We start from the raw sequence: 18,811 nt of genomic DNA on the forward strand, positions 1-18,811 counted from the left end.
CTTACTGTACTAAGTTATAATAGGGTGACACCTTTGCAGCTTTTTGATGCTTTGCCTCTGAATTAAAGGCCTCAGATTGCTACGGGGTTTTTGGTCCTTATGCTACTTTTTATAGTTCTACCATCCCCTTTATGCTTCCCAGGTGGCGCTATTGGTAAAGAACCCACCTGCCAATGCAGGAGACAAAAGAGACGGGGGGTTCGATCCCTGGGTCAGGAAGATTCTCTGGAGGAGGAAATGGCAACCCACTCCAGTATTCTTGCCTGAAGAATCCCATGGACAGAGGAACCTGGCAAGCTACAGGCTACAGGTTTACAGAGTCGGTCACTACTGAAGCGACTTAGCATGCACAGCATGCATCCTCTTTATTACCAGGTTGCCTCAACTCATTCCTTGTTTTAACAACCTCCTGCTTCATTCTACTTTCTTGCTTCTAATATGCTGTCGTCTAGGATAACAGCATAACCAAACTTATTAACACTGAGTGGATAATTTAAGTGAAGACCTAAAGAGCTCACCTGTAAATAAGGTCTTTGGTATATGGACTTTTTGCCATCAATTTTAGTTCTTGAAGGCATTTTTTAGCTTTCTTTCAAATTCTCAGGAGTATTCTAGATCTGTCAATTATGTGGTGTCTGGAAACTTGTTATCAAAATTCCATAGGTTTGCTAAGCTTCCTACTAACATAAATTTTTTAAAAAATTCTAAACTCATTATTGAAATTTTCAAAAACACTTAATCACAGGCAGTGTATGCCCTCGATTATCACTGAGCAAGATTTTCCTTAGGTAGGTAAACTTTCCTTGTATAGCATCTTCAAAATGAAAATAGAAAAAAAAAAGTAACAAAAAAATTTTCAGTGATGAAAACAGAATTTATAACTAAATTAGACTATGCAACCAAATGAAATTGATTAGAAAGCTAATTACTATTCTCTTCTGAGCTGCTTCATATATAAAATATTGGTATAAACATACAGATTTCTTTAGAATATGGGGAATCATTCTGATTTCACTGGTTTTCTTCTTAATCCCTGGTCTTTAGTATACTGCAATCGCTTTTTAACATAACCCAGTCAAAAATGTTTAATGAAAATTTATTTTATATCTAGCAGGTGTTTTCAGTTAAGAATAAAAGAAAATGATAATAATGTTTTGTTCAGACTAAGTATAACAGACTGCTTGACCATTAAGGAACTCAATGTCTCCTTAAAGGAAGTAGGAACCAGTTACAGAGCAATCAAAGAAGTATATTATCAAGGCAGGATTGGTGCAGATAGTAATGCCCTTAATATTTGTAATGGGAAATGGAGTAGTTCTGCCTCAATAGGGTAGAATCAGAAGTTAATAATAAATGTGCATTTTTTTTCTTTTTTAAAAGTTTGCTTTGATAATTAGGTTAATATTGGTGTTAAGAGCCCTTGGATTGTTATTATTTCCTGTCATTTATTTGGTAAGAATAATATGGAGAGATGTCCAATTGACTCAGTTGGAAGCATGTCTATAAGATATGAAGAAAGCCCCCAAATTGCCAATATTTGAAAATTTAAAGGGTTTTTTTTCTGAAATGTTATATAAATTGCTATTCCACATCTTTTGCCACTTTCCAGTGCTGGCCAGAATAATTTTAATGTCCCCAAATGGATGATGCTGACCACGTCCCAGTCCCTCCTGGGAGATATAAACTTCTTCTATAGCCTCAGCTGAGTCATAAATAATACCTACTTGTACTCTGAGGCATCTAAATTGTCATCATCAGCAACACACACAACTGAATTGTATCTGTAAAACAGTTACTTTTCAGGAAAATATTCAAAGGCACAAAATGAACACTGCAATCAAAACCTATTTTCTACTTAACTTTTGCCAGTTTCCCTGGATGTGTACATAGAACTTGATTTTCACAGAACTTGAGTCAGCCCCAGATTCAAGTGCTCCATAACCGGCTTCCATAATCAGCAGCCCGGCACAATGCTATGGACAATTAGCTGCTTTTGGCTGCTACTAAATCTTCTCCCTTAGGTTATTTCACAACTTCACTGTTTCGCAGCACAACTGGAAGGACAGTGCTTGGAAGGACCAAAGAGGTTCTCTTTGTCATGCCCCTGCCTCTAGCAAGGATGTTCTTAAACTGGGCACTGGCTAATCCTGTGCCCCTTTTCTTTTAGCACCCTGAGTTTGAATTAGGAAACACTTTTTATATCAAAAAGGATACACCTCGGATAAAGTAAGCATTGATTGTTTAGCCAAGATTCCCTCCTCAACTCCCCTGAGGGTCAGCAGAGAAGCGGCGAATGCAGTTAATGAGCTCTCTCTTGCCCATGACCCCGATTGGGTGGGCGTGTGTGTGTGTGGGGTTCTATCCCTGGGTCGTGAAACTCTGGGAGAAGGGGTGGAGAAGAGGGAGGGTTTGTTTTTGCTGGGGGGATGTGGGAAGTAGGCGCTAGCCTATTTCGCGGTTCTTTAAGCCCCTTGGCATGCCCTGACCTGATCAACAAGGAGTCAACTGCTCTGTGGAATGTTCCGGGAGAAGGTGGGAGACTGCTTCTAAAGGAGGCCTGTGGGTGCTGGAGGGCACCAGGGGGGTCACGCAGGGACATGCAGGGCGAGAGCCGGGAGGGGCACGGGCGAAGCTGGGGGCCCGAGGTGAAAGGCTCGCGGAGGGGCGGAGGCGGGCGGGTCAAGCTGGCAGCGAGGCATCGGGGCGGCTGGTCTGGCTGTGGGGGGTGGGGTGGGGGGCGTCCCTCCCCGAGCTGCGGCGGCAATTCGCCCTCACAGGCTACAGCGCCCCGGCTGTCAAAGCGAGCGCGGGGGGCGGGAGGGAGGAAGGGGTGGAGGTGCGAGGGGAGGAGGGCTGGCACCGGAGCGCCGCGGTGTCGGTGCAATAAAAATGCATCCCATGGAACTGCCCATGGAGAAGCAGGGGACGGAGACGCCGCAGCCAGAGGAGGTGGTAAAAGCGGAGGAGGACGCCCAGGAGGCGGCGGCGGCGGCCGGGAAGTGAAAGGTCTCGCAAAGTTCAGCGGCTGCTGCGGGCGCCGAGCCCCGGGCTAGCCGCGGAGGAGCCCGCGGACTGCTCCGCTGGGCAGCGCGGCCGGGCAGGTTATGGTCCCAGGGCTTCTGCCGCCCCCGAGGTGCCCGGGCCCCTCCAGGCCGGTGCGCGAGGGTCACCCCAGCTCCCAGCGCGGCCCCAGCCCGCGGCTTCCCGGCGCCCGCGCCCACTGACCGAACCAGGCACCCCAGGAGGACGAAGAAATAAAGAGCCCTGGTTCCTCCCGAGGACTTGTTGGCGCTTCATCCCACAGCCGCGAGGGCTCGACTCCCTCCCGCGCGCCCGGCCCGGGTCCTCCCGGCTTCTCCCGGCCATGGGGAGCTGCGCGCGGCTGCTACTGCTCTGGGGCTGCTCCGCGGTGGCCGCAGGTGGGTGGTGACGCTGCCGGGCCCCCACCCCCCTTCCTTCGCTCTTGTGTTCCCCATCTCGGGACTCGGGGATACAGGGGAGCGCAGGCTGAGAGCACCGAGCTCAGCGCCCAAGGATGAAATGAGTGGCCATGTTCCGCCTCCTTTTCCCCGGGTCTCCTCAGTTTAAAATATTATTGATTTTTTTTTTTTAATTTGCATCTGCGATACACATGCCCTTGGATAACCCGATATCCTGGGTGCGCCCTGCCTGAGATAGTGCGACCTTGGTTTTTTCCTCGGTTTGGACTAGTAAAAAACTGCCTTTCCACTTTGTGAGGGAACAAAGGACCAGGCTCGCCATCCCCCGGCACTACATGGCCTGAGGAATGACGGGGAGGGGTGGCCCAGCGACCCTGGGCGCGCGTGGGCCGGGGCCGCTCTCTTGTTGAGAGCGATCGCCGTCGTCCCCGAACTCTTGCTGGGTACTTGGGAGCCAGGTAGGGACACCTGGGGCGGGGTGAGGGCCCTCTCACCGGGACAGTGGCTAGAACTCAGACCCCGGCCTGGGACGGTAGGTGGTGATCACCCTAGGTTGCAAGGAGCTGGTTTGCCGCCCTGGGGAATTGGTACCCTGGCGGAGGCTCCGCGGGAGGTCGGAGGCGGGTCTGCTTCCTGTCTGGGTAACTGGACGCGGGGCAGCGGCGTCGTCAGATGCGCTCGCCCTTGTACTCCCACCCGGGCTGCCTTGGGCTGCCCTTGGCCACCAGTCCTAGCTTGCTCTTTCTAAATTTGGGAGCCCCTTCTGCTCCTCTCTCTCCTCTTGTAGGTCACCTGGTTTCCAGTTAGGCTCAAGTGCAGTTCAGGGTGTAAGGGGGAAAGAAAGTGAGTAACTATTTGGCCTCTTGGTCTTTCAAAGCATCTCACTTGCTCCAGAAAGGAGAGTGTGGGCTGGAGGGATTGACGGGTGGAGAGGGAGCATTGGCACACTTCTCCCTTCCCTTCGGTTTTATCTACTTTGCCCCCAGAGATGCCAGCATGAAGAAAAGCCAGGCTTTAGAATCTGCATCCCAAACCCCAGTCGAACTGTTAGGGGCATCCTTGCTATATTTGGATGGTCACTTCTTTAGGGATCTCTAAGTATTGTGTCCATCGATTATTTATCTAACTCCAGTCTTCTCTGGATTGCTTCTTAGTTTTTTTTGGCGGGGGCAGGGGGAGCTCTAAAATTACTTAGAACGTTTCCCAAGGAACTGTTAAAGGGTCTAAGCTTTTATTTTAATTCCTGCTACTTAAGCATCCCTGTGTGCACTTATGTATGCTCCCCCAACCACAAAGTGAACTTTAATAAACCTTTCAAACCATGTTATGGCAAAAACATGCAAGCAATCAAAAGGTTGTAAATAAATATCACAAGGCAAGTGTTTCAAGTCAAAAATACTTGTACGGGCAGTATATGATTTTCCCTGAAATGCTTTACAGGTGAGTCATAGCACATTGTGTGTTCGTGTGATGTTGGCCACAAGCAGCTGATGCCCCAGCTAATCAGAAAAGTGGCAAGCAGAGTCCAGACATAAGGCACACTTGAATCTGACATTTAAAAACTATGCCTAAGGAAGCCCTTTCTTAAGGTTGCAAAGACTATGTGAGGCTCGTGATAGTGTGTGAAATGTCTCTCTTTTGGTCTAAGTTGTCATTTGGCTTATAGTGATAACAATTCAGAGGTGCTCCCTCTTAAGAAGCAGAAACGTTCAATTAGCCAGAATTTGGGGTTTGACTTCCTTTTCCTTCTTTCCCTCTTTGTTTTAACTTTTAAAATAGATAATTTTGTTTAAGGTATTCATAATTAAAATGACAAGCCCAAATTAAAGGATTATATTATGTAGTCAGAATGTTAATGGGTGGATAATGTTTATCATTTTAAGTAATTTTGAAACATTAAAGTCTGCTGGGCCTTTGTTTGGGTGGAAGCACATGTTTCTTTAAGAAGGTGTTTTAGTTCACAGATTATGTTTAAAGGTGCTGTTAGTGGCTGCCAGACTGTAACCATTCTCCTGTTAGGCAAACAGGTGACTACTATATAACCTGTCATAGGGAGAAGCACTCAAGAGGGAGAGAGCACATCAAATAAGCTTTTCTGTCATCTGGTAGTTTAGAGGGTTTTTTCTTAGTTACATTTATGCAGTACTAAAAACGGATATTGCACATCTTAGTTCCCTAAATGAGATCCCATTGTATACCAATATCTCATATTGATTTTCCTAGAGAATTTGTCCCTTCATATTTTTGTCTTAAAAATATGGTAGAATTCTATATTCCCTCTGTAGTGCATTCTCATACACATATTAGATAATGCCAAGGACTCAAATTATATTTGAAAGACTAAACTGAGTGATCTTAAAAACATTATTGGTTTTTAGTATTATTTATGTCATGGCTTCAAAAGCAAATGAGTGTGTTTCAAAAATAGAGACTGTTTAAAAATATTTGAAAAGGTTTAGGCCCATTATCTTTTCCCAATGTTAACACTTTCCTTCCTCTCACCCTTTATCTAAAGTGATTTTATTTTCTTTTATGTGAATTGTACATCTGAACATGAAACACGCATGCAGGCACACCCTCATACACTCATGCACATTCACACACTTCCATATTTGCATTTGGTAGAATTTCCTCTTTACTGAAAGTCTCAGGGCAACATGGGGACTGCTGAAGATGGACTGGGTGGACAGAAGAGCTTTCCAGATGGGTTTGTCTTGAATAACATATGCTTTCCCATCTCTAGGACTGAGTGGAGTGGCTGGAGTGAGTTCCCGCTGTGAAAAAGCCTGTAACCCTCGGATGGGAAATTTGGCTTTAGGGAGAAAACTCTGGACAGACACCACCTGTGGTCAGAACGCCACTGAACTGTACTGCTTCTACAGTGAGAACACTGATCTGACTTGTCAGCAGCCCAAATGTGACAAATGCAATGCTGCCCAGCCTCACCTGGCTCACCTACCAGCTGCCATGGCAGACTCCTCCTTCAGGTATCCTCGCACGTGGTGGCAGTCTGCTGAGGATGTACACAGAGAAAAGATCCAGCTAGACCTGGAAGCTGAATTCTACTTCACTCATCTAATTATGGTGTTCAAGTCTCCCCGGCCGGCAGCCATGGTGCTGGACCGGTCCCAGGACTTTGGAAAAACATGGAAGCCTTACAAGTACTTTGCAACTAACTGCTCAGCTACATTTGGCCTGGAAGACGATGTTGTCAAGAAGGGAGCTATTTGCACTTCTAGATACTCCAATCCTTTTCCCTGCACTGGAGGAGAGGTAAGGGCACAGGTTTAACTCCACACTGTAAGTAAGGTAGAAAAATGTTACCAGCCCACATTTTTTTTTTTAAAGCATGAAGGTATACTTGTAGCAACATGAATGAAATTAGAATTTTTCATGAGCTTTATTTGTCATAAATTATTTCTCACCCTGAGACATGCATGTGGAATCATTTTCAAGCGGGTTGCCTACTGGCTAGGTTTAAATCAGAAATCTAAGATTTTAATTTTTTTTTCATTTAAAGGAAGAGTAGATAAGCAACATTATCAGTTTACCTTAGAGGTTTAAAAGACTACTGGTGTCTTCAGTCAGCAGGACTGCTTACTGTGCCTCTGCAGGGGCAAGCCTTACTGAGACTGCCTGTTCCTGGAGCCCATGCCTATCTTTCTGCAACCTTAACATAAATAGGAAGTAAATAAAAACAAAGCCAAGGGAGGAAAATACTATGTTTGTCAGAAGGATACTTTTGTATAACAGAGGAGTTTTATTGTTAAGATTAAGAGACTGCATAGCAAACAAATGAAGCTAGTTTCTTTTTAGACGCAGGAATTCTTTCTGGGCATATACACACACACATCAGTTGCAGCTCAGGCTCCTGGGTCTATCCTGGGTGCAAGACCTTCTCAATATCACTCTGCAAAACAGCCCCTTATCTACTAGTACCATTTCTATACAGAATGTTTACTCTTTGCTTCATATTTCCCATCGCTCAAGGGGGAGACTTTTTTTTTTCTTTTAATTTGTATGGATGTACCTAGAAAGCCCTCCCCCCACTGAGATGTATAAAAACATGGAGTTTAGAGACAATGGGGTGAAAGCAGGTTTAGAGAATAAAGTACCTTCAATATATAGATCAAGAAATATCAACGTAGAAAAAAAAAGAGAAGAGAATATAGTATTTCTAGTTCTAGAACCTGACACAGAGAGTAGGTAAGTGGTTCCTAACTAGAGGTGATTTTGTTAACATCACCCTTCAGGGGCTATTTGGCAGTGTCTGGAGACACTTTTGCTGAGGGTGGGGGTGACACGGTTGGTGTCTAGTAGATGGAGACTGGGGAGGTCACTCAGCCTCCTACAGTGCGCAAGATAACACTCCTCCCATTCCGGTTCCCAGAAAAGAATTATTTGCTCAAAATGTCAATAGTGTCAAAGTTGTGAACGTCTGGACCAAGTGTTAAGCATACATCCAGACACTAAGATGATCATTCTTCCAGCAGTGTTTATATTACTATTCATAGACTTCCCAGATGATTATATTTAGTAAATATTTGAGTCCCTACTATGTGTCAGGCAGTGCTACAAATTCTGTCTTTGGTTTGGTGCACAGGGGTACTTGCCAGGGACTGATGGAAAGATTGGTTTGGGTACTTCTCCCCCTTACTCCCATAGACATGTGGACTTTTGCCATGTTATCCAGCTGCTGCTGTTTCTGTGTGCGCTCTGCAGACCTGGAACAGTGTTGCTGGCACCAGAACCAAGGAGGATACAGCCCAAGCAGCACGCAGATGGTGTTCCATTCTTACTCTTCGTTCCATTCTTCCTTAAGTTGGCTTAGTATTGTAAACCTGTGTGCACCCTGTCACGATGGACATTTTTCCAGATAGCAGGACAGGAAAGAGACAGATAAGTTAGACTCTTTGTTTTCTTCTGTGGAGAACACTTTGTGTTGCAAACAAATGAATGGCTTGAACTCTCAGATTGCTTTGGAATTGATCCACAAGCTCATATCAGTTCCCTCCATCTCAGTGCTACTGCGTCATGTTATCTATGAAGTAGCAAAAATAAGAGTTTCAGTAACCAGATGGTAGGCATGCTTGCTTAGCAAATATCATATTAAATGTATTTCAATGGCCAAGAAATTACTTAGAGATGACTAAAGTAATGACTAAACATTTATTTACTCTGCTGCTGCTGCTAAGTTGCTTTAGTCGTGTCCGACTCCATGAGACCCCATAGACGGCAGCCCACCAGGCTCCTCCGTCCCTGGGATTCTCCAGGCAAGAATACTGGAGTGGGTTGCCATTTCCTTCTCCAATGCATGAAAGTGAAAAGTGAAAGTGAAGTCGCTCAGTCGTGCTGGACTCTTAGCGTCCCCATGGACTGCAGCCTACCAGGCTCCTCCACCCATGGGATTTTCCAGGCAAGAGTACTGGAGTGGGTTGCCATTGCCTTCTCCACTGCAGAGCAAAATCTTGTTTTCTTTAAAGCCAAACTACTTATTGTCATCAATGCTTATATCAAATTTCAAGCAGGTAGAGACTAAAACTTATGGTAGATCGATCTTTCAGTGTGCAGTCACCTTTTATATCTAGTTAAAATTTTTTTTATTGTAGTTATTTCAGCAGACATATTTCAATGGCAAGAAAAACATTAAATGCCATCTAGTTCTCTCTAGAGCATTACTTGCAAGTATATGTTAAACCATCATAGAATTTCTTTCCCTTAGAGACAGGTTTGGGAATGAATCTTTCCCTCCTGAGTTAGAAGAGAATCTTCCTCAAAGATAAGGACCAGAGGAAGCCTCCTTGGAAGTGATCATTATCTACCGCTCCTTTGTTGCTTTGAAATATAAATTAGTGCTGAGCTACAAATTAATTTTTCAGTACAATTCTGTAGCATCAGTCACTACTTTTGAAAACTGAGCAGAAAAATAATCCAATTAATCTAGCATCAAATAAGCAGGCTCAGATTTCATTTATTCCTTATTTATAATACTGTAGACCTATATGTTTCTCCATTCTACATAAGACTTCTCAGGCCTTCTCTAGGTATTATCCTACTACGTAGGCTAACGTAAATATATCCCAGTCTTTAAATTTGTTTCCATTGTCCATTCTGAAATACTTCTTTGGGCTTTTTAGGGCTTTAGAGAGTCCTGTCGTTTCATGTCTAAGAAATCAGATATGTCCATCTTCAGAGTGGAAGGCACCAGTCATCTGAAAGAGGACTTTAAAAATACAGGCCTCAAAAATCCACACAGAAGAATACTTTTTAAATACAAGTTTAAGTTTACACAAAACGTTCTAAGCTGGTCAGCAGTTTCAAAGAACGGGATATGATTATCCTACAATGTGTCTCATTATAGGAGAGGAGATTGAGGCTCAGAGATAAGGTGAGTTGCTCAGCTTACAATTAGTTGGACTTCCCTGGTGGCTCAGATGGTAAAGAATCTGCCTACAATGCAGGAGACCTGGGTTCAATCCCTGGGTCAGGAAGATACCCTAGAGAAGGGAATGGGTACCCACTCCAGTAGTCTTGCCTGGAGAATCCCATGGATGGGGAGCCTGGCAGGCTATAGCCCATGGGATTGCAAAGAGTCTGACAGGATTGAGCGACTAACACTTTCATACAGTTAGTTATGTGACAGAGCTTGGACTAAATCACAAAGACTTTAAGTATAGTATTTGTTTCATAAAACCATGTTCTCTCGCCATTACTGACCTCTAAGAGTTGATAGCAAAGAGATGTCTTTCTTTACTCTCGCTCACTCTCTCACATTTGCTGTTCATTTGGATGTGACATGAAGGTAAAAAAGAATTTGCCAAACAGCTTTCTCCTAAGCAAAAGTGTCCTCTGAGATGTCGATGGTGTTCTGGGAATAAAAGTTTCCATAGCCAAACTAGGTTGGGAGACACTGACTGGGTTTAACAAAACGAGACATTTATAAACACATAAATATTCTCATTATGTGTCCTGTATCTTCAAATGGGAGGTATAGGATGGGACATTCCCAAACTTATTAGCCCATGCAATCCTGTCTTTGCAGAACTCCAATTCCTACCTTTTAGAACTCTAGAGATCCTCAGAGCATAATTTGGGAAATGCTGGGGTGAGGTATTAAGTGCTCCCAAAATCCTGGTGAAAGACGCAAACAGGAGGAAATATTGTTCATGGGGCACAAAGTTTCAGTTATGAAAGATAAACAAGTTCTGGAGAACTAATGTACAATAGTATGACTATAGTTGGAGAGGGCGTGGCAACCCACTCCAGTATTCTTGCCTGGAGAATCCCATGGACAGAAGAGCCTGGCAGGCTACAGTCCATGGGGTCGCAAAGAGTCGGCCACGACTGGGTGACTGAGCATGCACGCATTCATGGCTACAGCTAACAACACTTGATTGTGTACTTGAAATTTGCCAGGAGGCTGTATCTTAAGTATTCTCACCACATGTGCTGAAAAGTGGTGACTATCTGAAGTGACAGAAATGTTAATTAGCTTGAATGTGGTGATTATTTGACAATATTTATGTGTAACAAATTGTAAACCTTAAATACATATAATTCTTAATTTCCAAATATACCTCCATTTTTTTTTTTTAAAGGCACAGATAGGCCTGGTGCTTGGCACAGTAGTGAGAGTGGGGTGGGGAAGACAAAACAAATTAGCTAAGTTATACAGTATGCCAGAGTGTGATGACTTCTAAGGAGAAAATAAAACAGGATAGAGGATGTGGGGAGGGCTTCCCTGGTGGCTCAGATGATCTACCCGCAATGCAGGAGACCTGGGTTCGATCCCTGGGTCAGGAAGATCACTGGAGAAGGGAATGGCTACCCACTCCAGTATTCTTGCCTGGAGAATCACATGGACAGAGGACAGCAGAGCCTGGCAGGCTGTATAGTCTATGGGGTTGCAAAGAATTGGACTCGACTGAGTGACTAACACACAGACAGTGGGAATGCTGGCAGGGGAGGGGTTGCTGTTCTTATAACAGAGTGAAGGATTTGTGTTGGATGAAACAGACAGTGATAAGAACTCTGAGTTCCTGGCAAGATTTCATGAGTGAACAAAATCTATAATTAAGGCTTTCTTCAATCTTTTGATATGGAAAAATGAAGTTGTGTATTAAAATAACAAACACTGGTAAAAATCCCTCTTGCTAGTGTTTTTTAGAATGAGAGCATTTGAAAAGGAACCTCAATGTCATAGATGGAAAAGCACATGACTGATGAGTAATCTGAAGCCTGAAGAGAATTAATGTCTTGTCTACAATTACTCAGCTGAAGTTTGTATTTCCTGACTTCTCGCCTAGTGCTAACTCCACTGTACTATTGACTTGGCTAAAAAATTCGTTTGTGGTTTTTCTGTAACATCTTATGGAAAAACATGAACGAACTTTTTGGGCAGCCCAATCATTTGAAATTCCTTTGTGTCAAGCTGTGTAGTGTGAAAGATGCAAAAACTACATACATTGCTTTTCCTTTGTAGTCCTTACAGTCTAGTGCGTAAGAGATTAAATATCATTTATGGACTGATTTGTTAAATAATATGAGACAGTGCATGATTAATTCCCCCAGTATGCTGTGCAAGTCCTATGCTTTTCAAGATTTGAGTGTGTGTCTCTTTAGGCTGTTGAAGAGGATTACATTTCAGTACATTGTGATAAAGTCAGTGTGGCACAAATGTGCAGAAAATGATACATTAATCAGGGTTTTATAGGTATTTACATGTATAAGGTGCTCAGCAATATTTAGGATTTTTAAACTGTAAAGATAAAGTAATACACAAGTAGGAATACTTTCGAGACACTACTCTGGTTAGCTACTTGTTTTCTTCAGTCATTGAAATATGCTCGTGCCTGTTTTAGCAGCAGCATCAGTCATGAGAGTTATGGTGGCAGCTCTTATATACTGCAGCTTCCCATACCCAGGCATTCTGTAGAGTTCTCTACATCCCTTATTTTCAAAAGAATGTTGTTAGTTGGGTTTCAGTATCAACCCTATTTTACAGATAAAGTCCTTGAGACTTAGTGAATCAGGGTAACTTGGTCAGAGGAAGTAATCGATGCTGGAGCTGGGATGACTAGATTGCCTTAAAATTATTTATATGATTAGGTTTTATTATAACTCAAAAATTAAAAACAAAACAAAATTAAATTGCTCTGGTAACGATTAAACTATAAAACTTACAGCTTAATTGATCATTTGTAATATGGCTATGTGAACTTTGGGCTTCCAAGGTGGCACTAGTGGTAAAGAACCAGCCTGCCATTGCAGGTAGACATAAGAGACAATTCTCCATGGGAGAATCCCATGGACAGAGAGCCTGGTGGGCTATGGTCCATGGGGTTGCAAAGAGTCGGACACGACTGAAGCAACTTAGCATGCATGCATGAGAACTTTGTATAATAAAGTTAATTTTTTTTTACATTAGATAGAAAGATAATAGGCAAAGACTCTTTGCATTTAATGTTACCCAAGATGATGGTGAAGAATCTGCCTGCCATGTGGAAGACCTGGGTTTGAGCCCTGGGTTGGGAGGATCCCCTGGAGAAGGGAATAACAATCTACTCCAGTATTCTTACCTGGAGAATTTCATGGACAGAGGTGCGTGGCGGGCTATAGTCCACGGGATCACAAAGAGTCTGAGATGACTGAGCGACTAACACAAGATCATTTAGCATAAACCATATGGGAATGAGTATTAACAGTTCTTCAGTACCATTTAGCACACTTTTTATTGATTGGTTTGTTTGTGGGGGATGAGGGTGAAGGAAATACTTTTTATCTAGTTGGTAACTGCTTTAAGTAATTTTTCTAAGTTATTAATGTTATACTTTGAAGCATGTTCTCAGCTATAATTTTGTTGAATTTTTTGGAAAATAAATGTTTTATCTGTTTGTTTAGAGTGCTTTGATTATCCACACCCTGGGGCTAGGCTACTCCCTTCCTGTAGGGGTGGGGCAGGAGACTTATAAAAGCACATTTTAAAAAATTGCCTTTAGTTTAAGGAAAACCCACAGGATGGTTATCAATTAAAATTATTCAAAGAAACTACATTAAAAATTAGAACAAACCCAGAGATTAAATCAATAAACTTTGATTGATTGGTTTCAATGGGTGGATTTTTCCTCTGCAAATACTTTCTTTATAGCTATTAAAAAAATCTGTTTAGCATCTGTTTGCTTCATATTTGCCAGTATTTCATTGTAATATTGTGGAAACTTTGAGAGATCAGATTGCAAAATGCCGAGTTAGTAACCGATGATTCATGTTGAAAAATTAAGACAATGAGGAACAGATACCTGAAGGTCAGGTAGGGCATACAAGGTAGCTTCCTACTAAGGGATGGAGAACGCAAACCAGAATGGGGGTTCTTCAGCAGCAGCAGGGGTTGGGCACTTTGGAAGATGAGGAAAATGAGTCATTCCAGAGAATATGGAAGTTATTGCTTCTGATCAGTAATCAGAAGTGTCTGAAAAGTCATTGAATATAAACTGTGTCTCTTCTGCACACCCATGAACTCTGTGTCACTCACATGCAACTATAATATCATGTCCCTTATCTCTTCTACTCCTATAGTGTTCACTTCTTGAAGAACTTCGCCTCTTCTCTCATTGTATTTGTTCTGTGGCTCCTAGACCCCCAACTTCTGCATCTATCATATATCCCCAGAAGTCATAAGTGTCCAGATACATTCAGACAGTACTTCAGGACAGCAAGGAGGCTGGTGCTGAATTGAATTCTATGAAAATAACTGTGAAATGATAATACTATTTTTTAAATGTGTCGGATGTTACACAACTCCTATGTATCCTTTCAAACTAATCATGATTCATTCATTCTTCTTACAAATATTTACATACTGTCTCCTATGTTCCAACTATTTTAGGAATGGAGGGTACAAAACAAAAAGTCAAAAATTCCTGCCCTTGAGATTACATTCTAAGTGTAAGGTGCTAAACAAGTTAAGTAAATAAAATATATGGGATGTTTGATAGTAATAAGTGTAAATTTTATTAAAAAAAATAAGCAGGGAAGGGGACTAGGTAGTAGTAGAAAGGGGGTTTTAAATATTTAGACAGCTTCCAGGGAACGAACACCTTAATGGGATTTTTGAATAAGGATCTGAAGGGAAGCAGAAATGAGTTATGGATATGTCTAGGGGAAGGGCAAAGGTCCTGAGGAAGTCTGCCTCCTGCCGTCAGGATAGTGAAGAGGCTGGTGCTGAGGCAGAAGGGTTGAGGTATAGTATAACAGGTGAGGTAAGAGGCCAGAGAGATAATGGCAAGGAGTGGGAAATTATGCAGATCCTTATAAGCGGGTGTCCAGGATGGCCCAAATTTACACCGAAATCACTTAAACTATTAATAGCATTCCCTTTCACTCTCAAAGAGGTCCCAATCTGGACAATAAATTTTTATAAAGTCAATGAGTTTTACTCTGAATGATACTTGAAGCCATTGGAGCTTTAAGCAGAAGGATAATATGATCAATTTATTTTTAATATGATTTCTCTGGTTTATGGGTAAGGAAAGACCAAAGAGGGAAGCAGGGAGACCAGCTAGAATGCTATTGCCGGTAATTTCAGGCTAGATCTGATGGCGCAGAAACAGAAGGTTGCAGTGGAAATGATGAAAAGTAGTTGAGTTCTGGATCAATGTTATGGATAAAGTCAACAGCATTTGTTGGCAGGTTGGGTGCAGGTATGAGAGAAAGAAACAGATAAGGATGTTTCTAGCCTAAGTACCTGAAGAATGGGACAGCCAGTTACTGAGGTGGAGAAGACTCTAGAAGGAGTAGATTTGGAAAGGAATGTCAGGAACTCATATGTGGACACATTAGGTATAAGTTGCCTGTAACACATCCAAGTGGAAATACTGAGTAGGCAGTTGGTTCTGGGAGTTTAAAGTTCAAAGGGGAGGTCTGAACTAAATATATACATTTGGGAGTCATTTGCACAGAGATGATATTTAATGCCATGAAACTGGATGAGATCATCAAGGGAGTGGGTGTGGACAGAAAAGAGGAATGTCCAAGAATGGAGTCCAGGGGAGGATCAAAGTTATTCCACTGACTCTGCCATTACCAAAAACACTTGCAACTGCCCAGGCATATACAAGGACCAGTCTTACCAACCGGCAGATTCAATGGCTGTTTAATTAAGCAACATCATGAATTTGAATAACATTGACTTGCCACTGTCAATACAGTGGGTACAAATTCTAAAATGAAAAGTGAGAGGGAAGGCGTGAAATTTGCCACTTTAGATTTTCAAAAGATGAACTAAAACAAATAGGGAGACAGGAAAGACTGGTCAGATAATGATGATAGAAAAGGGAGAGGGAACAGTATTGAAGGAGAAAGACATCTTTGAAAACATGCTGAAAGAGAAATGCTGATTTTAGGGGCGTTCAGATTTTAAGGACCTCACGTTCCATTTTATCTTGACTCATCCAACTTTTAATCCTTTTTTGACCCTAAATTCCAGCTATAGGAGAAATTTGGCAGGATGATTTTTTAGAAGTCATTTTTAATATCCATGAACTGTCGCAGCATTGGAAATGAAATTAAAATAGAGCATTGTACACATTTTTTCTGCTTAATGGGTTGTGAAATTTAATTTGCAGAATGTGATGGAGAACATCTACCTAAGGCAAGGGTGCTATGCAATTAATCCCATTTATGTAAAAGTATTTACATTTTCACAATCTCAGAAAATGTTACTTTTTAATGAATGTTTAATTGTTCTCTTAAGGAGGAGAAGAGAAAAGTATCATTTAGAGATCACAGTAAAATGTGCCAGTTTCTCTGTTGGGCATTTTGTATACATCTCACTTTAAGAAACAAGCTCTTTTCCTGGATGGTTTGTCTTATTAACAAACAAAAATAAAACACTAATCCTCTTTCTGTGTCATATTTCACTTCTCTTCCTAACTTTCCTGTCTGTAACAGAGAGAAGCAGAAGTCTTTCAAGGCCTCTGCTATGTTTGCAGACGTTACTTTACACTTCATAATCACATAGTTCCTAAAACAAAACAAAAAAAATTTTGAAAAACAGTCAGATGCTTTCTGGGTGACGTCATCTGTGCTAACACTATCTTTCAGCAGCTACTAGAAAGGTTTTGGTGTTACCTGTGGCGGATTCATTTTGATATTTGGCAAAACTAATACAATTATGTAAAGTTTAAAAATAAAATAAAATTAAAAAAAAAAAGTTAATGTTCCAATAAAAAAAAAAAAAATTAAATTAAATCGAAAAGAGAAAATTTAATCACTCTCTTATACTATTTAATCTCCATTAAGAATTTATGTTTCTTTTTATGGCAGTCAACCTGACCTTTCTGAGGTTTCTGAGGTTTTCCATCAGTTCCTTTTGTAATTGATTTCTATAGTTTTCTCATATCCTGTATCCCAGTGCATAGCCCTCTGACTCCACCCCTACCTCCAGATAAGAAGCAAAGATAAATGGAGGTCACGTGGACCAGTGCTCTGGCTCTTCCAGGAGAACTAGGCACCTCATCTCCAACAACCCATGTTTCCCCTCCCAGCACATCTAAAGGGGTAGGACACTACAGTCACCCTGTTGGAACAACAGCTCCCTCTCTGATAATTATCAAAGTTCAGAAGAACTGAGGTCCACTAGGGGATCCTTCCTAGAACAGAGGGTGTAGTGAAGAAGTGTAGTTTGTAAAAACAAACAGGTAATTGTCAACTCCTCCTCTGCAAATCCCTAGCTCCCTTCCTTTCCTTATCAATTCCTATTTGTTACTTTTGGCCATTTTTCTAATTTTTATTTCTTCTTTTTAATAATCTAGTTATGCTACATTAGACCACTTATTTTCTCTCCTCTCTGGCCCCCACATAGCTATTTGTCTGCAAAAGTGGGCATGATACCTAGCTTGTTCCCATGATTTTCTTTTGAATCTTCTATGAGTCTGCTCAACTCCATTGCCCCCTTGTCTGTCCATCTCAGCCCAGTGCTTATCAATTCTACTGTTCACCTTCTTCCTTCAGCTAAAGAGCTGAACTCTAATGGTAAAATAATAACACAATTGTGCTTAGAGATGCCTCTACAAATTTTTTTTCCCACTCTGAATGTGGCCCTTAAATTACCCTGGAAATCCTTTTTTTCCCTTAACTCTTCTCCATTCCTGTAGTGATTCTTTCAAAGTATCTTCTCCTGTCCCTAAGACCCCTCCTCACACTCATTGCTTGCTCTCAGCCACAGAGCTTGCCTCTTGTCTCACTGAGAAAATAAAAACTGAAATGAATGGTATTACTATCTAACCCAGAAAGGCCCATCAAGACAAAAACTGAGACCCATATTCCATCCTTTCTCTCCTTCACCAGCCTTAGACATTCACCAGGGCCTGTCCCATTCTGCTCCTGGAGTCTCTTTTGAGTCCATATGCTTCTCTCCATCCCTAAGCTACCAGTGGTGGTGCAGACCATTTCTATGCCTTATAGGAATGTCCCCTCGACCTGAGAGTTCACTCTGTTCGGTCTTGCTTGCTCCCCAATCTATTCTCTATATCGTACTCTGAAGGATCTTTGTGAGATCCAAAATGTCACTTCTCTGCTTAAAACCCTTCACTGACTCTCCAGTTTCCTCACACATTATCCACACTGTTTAATGCCAGGCCCTTTCTGAATGTCTGCTGCCTCAGCCTCCTCACTGCCTCTTACTCCCCAGCCTCCAGCTCTACATGTGGAACTGCTTGTTTTACCCCAAGGTGCCATGCTCTTTCTCATCCCCTGACCCTTGCACACATGCTTCCGGTTCCTGAGATGCTCCTTTTCTTGAGTCCTACCTCTATCCATTTAGCTAAGTTGTCACTCATATATTTTGGGGAGACAGATAGATAAAAGAATAGATAATTCCTACTCATCCTTAAGGACTTGGCTTAATCTTCACCTCTTTCCCAAATTGTGGGTTAGGTGCATGGTGTATGTGCATCACACATGTGCACTCTTGGCACACGTTCATCTGTTATGGCATTCATCACATTGTTTTGTGAGTTCCTTAAGATAGTCCAGACCACAGTATGAGAAACACTACCCTTGCCTCTAACATGTTGCCTAATAAATAGTTGTTTATCAAATACATGGATTCTGAGGCATTCAGTTTAGTCACTCAGTCGTGTCTGACTCTTTGTGACCCCATGGACTGTAGCACGCCAGGCCTCCCTGTCTATCACCAACTCCCAGAGTTTACTCAAACTCATGTCCATTGAGTTGGTGATGTCATCCAACCATCTCATCCTCTGTTGCCCCCTTCTCCTCCCACCTTCAATCTTTCACAGCATCAGGGTCTTGTCAAATGAATCAGTTCTTTGCATCAGGTGGCCAAAGTATTGGAGTTTCAGCTTCAGCAT

At 42.2% G+C, this 18,811-nt stretch overlaps 1 protein-coding gene across 6 annotated transcripts in view; it reads left to right on the forward strand.

The window, feature by feature from the left end:
* The first annotated feature begins 2,434 nt into the window (after positions 1 to 2,434).
* The window catches only part of NTN4 (netrin 4), a 129,190-nt gene continuing 112,813 nt past the window's right edge, over positions 2,435 to 18,811 (forward strand). For 5 of the 6 annotated variants that reach the window (XM_055576908.1, XM_055576923.1, XM_055576916.1 and 2 more), the window contains exons 1-2: positions 2,880 to 3,419; positions 6,184 to 6,713. In XM_055576908.1, the coding sequence (XP_055432883.1) occupies positions 3,365 to 3,419; positions 6,184 to 6,713 (585 nt within the window). In that variant the 5' untranslated portion in view covers positions 2,880 to 3,364. Of the gene's footprint in view, positions 2,533 to 2,879; positions 3,420 to 6,183; positions 6,714 to 18,811 lie in introns of those variants that run through there. The other variant, XM_055576944.1, reaches the window with a different exon arrangement.

This window comes from Bubalus kerabau, chromosome 1 (assembly GCF_029407905.1).
Source record: "Bubalus kerabau isolate K-KA32 ecotype Philippines breed swamp buffalo chromosome 1, PCC_UOA_SB_1v2, whole genome shotgun sequence".
NCBI classification, from domain to species: Eukaryota; Metazoa; Chordata; class Mammalia; order Artiodactyla; family Bovidae; genus Bubalus; species Bubalus kerabau.